Here is a 2,800-nt window from a genome sequence, read left to right on the forward strand (position 1 = left end):
GCACACTGCATGCTTTTGTCCAATAAAGAGTCTTTTAGCCCCAAAAGTGCTGTGCAAGGTGGGGCCCAAACCGGTGCCTCTCCCCTGAGCTGCAGGGTGCCCTGGGGGGGGCTGGATTCGTCCCCCTCTTGCATTGCAACATCCCCCCCCCTGCACACGTCCCCCCTGAGCCCCACAGATTGGGGGTGCCCCGGGGAGGGGGTTCCTGGTGGGGGGCACCATGGGGGCCCAGGAGGGGGGCGCCCCCCTCTGCACCCCACCCCCCCCAAGCAAAGCCCCGTTCCCGGGCCAGGCAGGACCTGCTGCCCCGGGGGGGCTCGTGCCGGCCGCCCGCGCCCTCTGCAGCGGTGCGGCGGGATATTCCCACAATGCACCGGGGGGAGCGGTCCCCGGCGCTGCGGCGGCGCGTGGGGCCGGAGCCGGCGGCGGAGCCGGTGACGGAGCCGGGGCCCCCCCGGGCCGGGCAGCATGGCGCGGCGCTGAGCGGCGGCGGGGCCATGCAGCAGCCGGGGGCCGGCAGGGAGCCGGCGCTGGAGCGGCAGATCCAGGCGGCCGTGGCCTTCAAGGCCGAGGCCGCCCGCTGCTACCGGGAGAAGAAGTTCCGCGAGGCCATCGGCAAGTACCACCGGGCCCTGCTGCAGCTCAAGGGGCTGCGGGGCCCCCCCGGCGCCCCCCCCGGCAGCGCCCCCCTCTCCGCCCGCCAGCAGGACCTGGTGGAGAGCACCGAGGTGGAGTGCTACGACAGCCTCACTGGTGAGCGGGGACCCCGGCACCCCCGCCCGGACACCTGGGCCCCCCGTGGGCAGGGAGGGTGTGGGGTGGTGCTGCTGGGGGGGGGGAAGCGGTGTTGGGTCCCCCTGCCGTGCCTGGGGCTGGCAGGGGTGGAGGGTGGGTGCACGGGGTGGGGTGGGGTGCAGTGCATGCAGGGCTGTGTATAGGGCATGCAGGGGATGTAGTGCCATGTGTATGGGATGCAGTGCGGGGGGGGCAGTGCATGCAGGGTGGGGTGCAGTGCATGCAGGGCTGCCCATATAGGATGCAGGGGATGCAGTGTGGGGGAGCAGTGCRTGCAGGGTGGGGTGCAGTGCATACAGAGCTGTGTATAGGGGATGCAGGGGATGCAGTGCCACGTGTAGGGGATGCAGTGCATGCATGGGGGTGCAGTGCATGCAGAGCTGCCCATATGGGATGCAGAGGATGCAGTGTCATGTGTATGGGATGCAGTGCATGCAGGGTGGGGTGCAGTGCATGCAGAGCTGTGTGTATGGAATGCAGGGGATGCAGTGGCATGTATACGGGATGCAGTGGGGGGGGCAGTGCGTGCAGGGGCTGCCTGTTCGGGATGCAGGGCATGCAGTGAGGGGTGCAGTGTGCACCGTGCCGCATGTACAGGGTGCAGAGGATGCAGCGTGGGGTGCAGTGCATGCAGGACTGCCTGTACGGGATGCCAGGCAGGGCACAGTATGTGCAGTGCCGTGCACACACAGTGCAGTAGACGCGGCGTGGGGCGCAGGGGATGCAATGCGGGGTGCAGCAGAGGGTGCAGTGCGTGCTGTGCCACGTGTCGGGGGTGCAGCGTGGGGCGCAGACACGCCGCGCCGGATGCAATGGCTGCAGGGTGTGGCGGGCGCTGGTAGCGCAGCGCAGGGCACGGGGGCTGCAGCGGGTGCGGCGCGCGCGGTGCGGAGGGGATGCAGCGCAGGGCGCAGCGYGGTGTGCGGGTGCGTGGGGCGCGGGGCCGCGGCGCTGAGCCCCCCTGCAGCCTGCCTGCTGCAGTCGGAGCTGGTGAACTACGAGCGGGTGCGCGAGTACTGCCTCAAGGTGCTGGAGCGGCAGCGGAGCAACTTCAAGGCCACGTACCGGGCCGGCGTCGCCTTCTACCACCTGGGCGACTACGAGAGCGCCCTGCTCTACCTGCGCGAGGCCCGCAGCCGCCAGCCCGCCGGTGAGCAGCGGCGCCCCGCGCACCGGGGGGGCTGCACCGGGGGGGCCCGATGGGACCCCGGCGCTCTGCTGGCCCTGGGCACCGACGTGCCAGGCTGGGGGGCACCCATGCAACCCCATGGGGTGCCGTCTGGGGGTGCTGGATCAGGCCCTGCGGCACTGCTGCCCCCGGGGGGGGGCAATGTGTTGGGATGGGGATGTTGGGGGGTGCCTGGGGGTGCTGGGGGGCATTTGGGGGTGCTGAGGCAGGGGCTGGGGGTGCTGGATGGGACCCTGGTGCTCTGCTGTCCCTGGGCACCTACGTGCTGGACTGGGGATGCTGACCTGGGGGTGCTGGGGGGCACTTGGGGTGCTGAGGGCAGCTGGATGGGACCCTGGGCCTTTGGTCTCCCTAGATATCACTGTATTGGGCTGGGGGGCACCTAGGTGGGCTAACCCAGGGGCTGGGAGGTGTTGGGGGGCATTTGGGGGTGCTGGGGGCCTCTGTGGGTGCTGGCCCCGGCAGAGYCGGATGGGACCCGGGGCCTCTGCTCTCCCCAGACACCAACGTGCTGCGCTACATCCAGCTGACGGAGATGAAAATCACCCGCTCGGGGCAGCGGGAGCGGGACGGCTACAAGGACCTCATCACCTAGCGCCCGGGGGCCGCATCCTGCCYGGCCCGGCCGGGACCCCCCTCCCCGGCCCACCGCGCACCCCCGGCAGGCTCCGGCCGGCCGCCTGCACCCCTGGGTGGCCGTGGCCCGGCGGGGGCCGGGGGGACGCTGCCGGGTCCCCCGTGGCCCCGGTCGCTGGTGCTGATTCCTGCCCCGGCTCCCTTTCGCCCCATCCCCGAGCCGCGGACACTATATAAAAC

The 2,800-nt window shown here is 71.3% G+C and overlaps 1 protein-coding gene across 1 annotated transcript; it reads left to right on the plus strand.

Moving 5' to 3' along the window:
* Positions 1 to 368: 368 nt before the first annotated feature.
* Positions 369 to 2,579, plus strand: TTC9B (tetratricopeptide repeat domain 9B). The gene is made up of 3 exons (XM_026055749.1): positions 369 to 753; positions 1,763 to 1,945; positions 2,485 to 2,579. Exons 1-3 carry the CDS (start codon positions 369 to 371, stop codon positions 2,577 to 2,579), a joined length of 663 nt encoding a protein of 220 aa, XP_025911534.1.
* Positions 2,580 to 2,800: the final 221 nt, after the last annotated feature.

This window comes from Apteryx rowi, unplaced genomic scaffold (assembly GCF_003343035.1).
Source record: "Apteryx rowi isolate R43461 unplaced genomic scaffold, aptRow1 scaffold_1259, whole genome shotgun sequence".
Taxonomy (NCBI): Eukaryota; Metazoa; Chordata; class Aves; order Apterygiformes; family Apterygidae; genus Apteryx; species Apteryx rowi.

Excerpts from the sequence above, each read along its gene's own strand:
- TTC9B (XM_026055749.1), top strand. The coding sequence starts at position 369 with ATGCACCGGGGGGAGCGGTCCCCGGCGCTGCGGCGGCGCGTGGGGCCG. Across the intron at positions 754-1,762 it reads GTGCTACGACAGCCTCACTG|CCTGCCTGCTGCAGTCGGAG; the intron begins GTGAGCGGGGAC and ends GCCCCCCTGCAG. Across the intron at positions 1,946-2,484 it reads CCGCAGCCGCCAGCCCGCCG|ACACCAACGTGCTGCGCTAC; the intron begins GTGAGCAGCGGC and ends TGCTCTCCCCAG.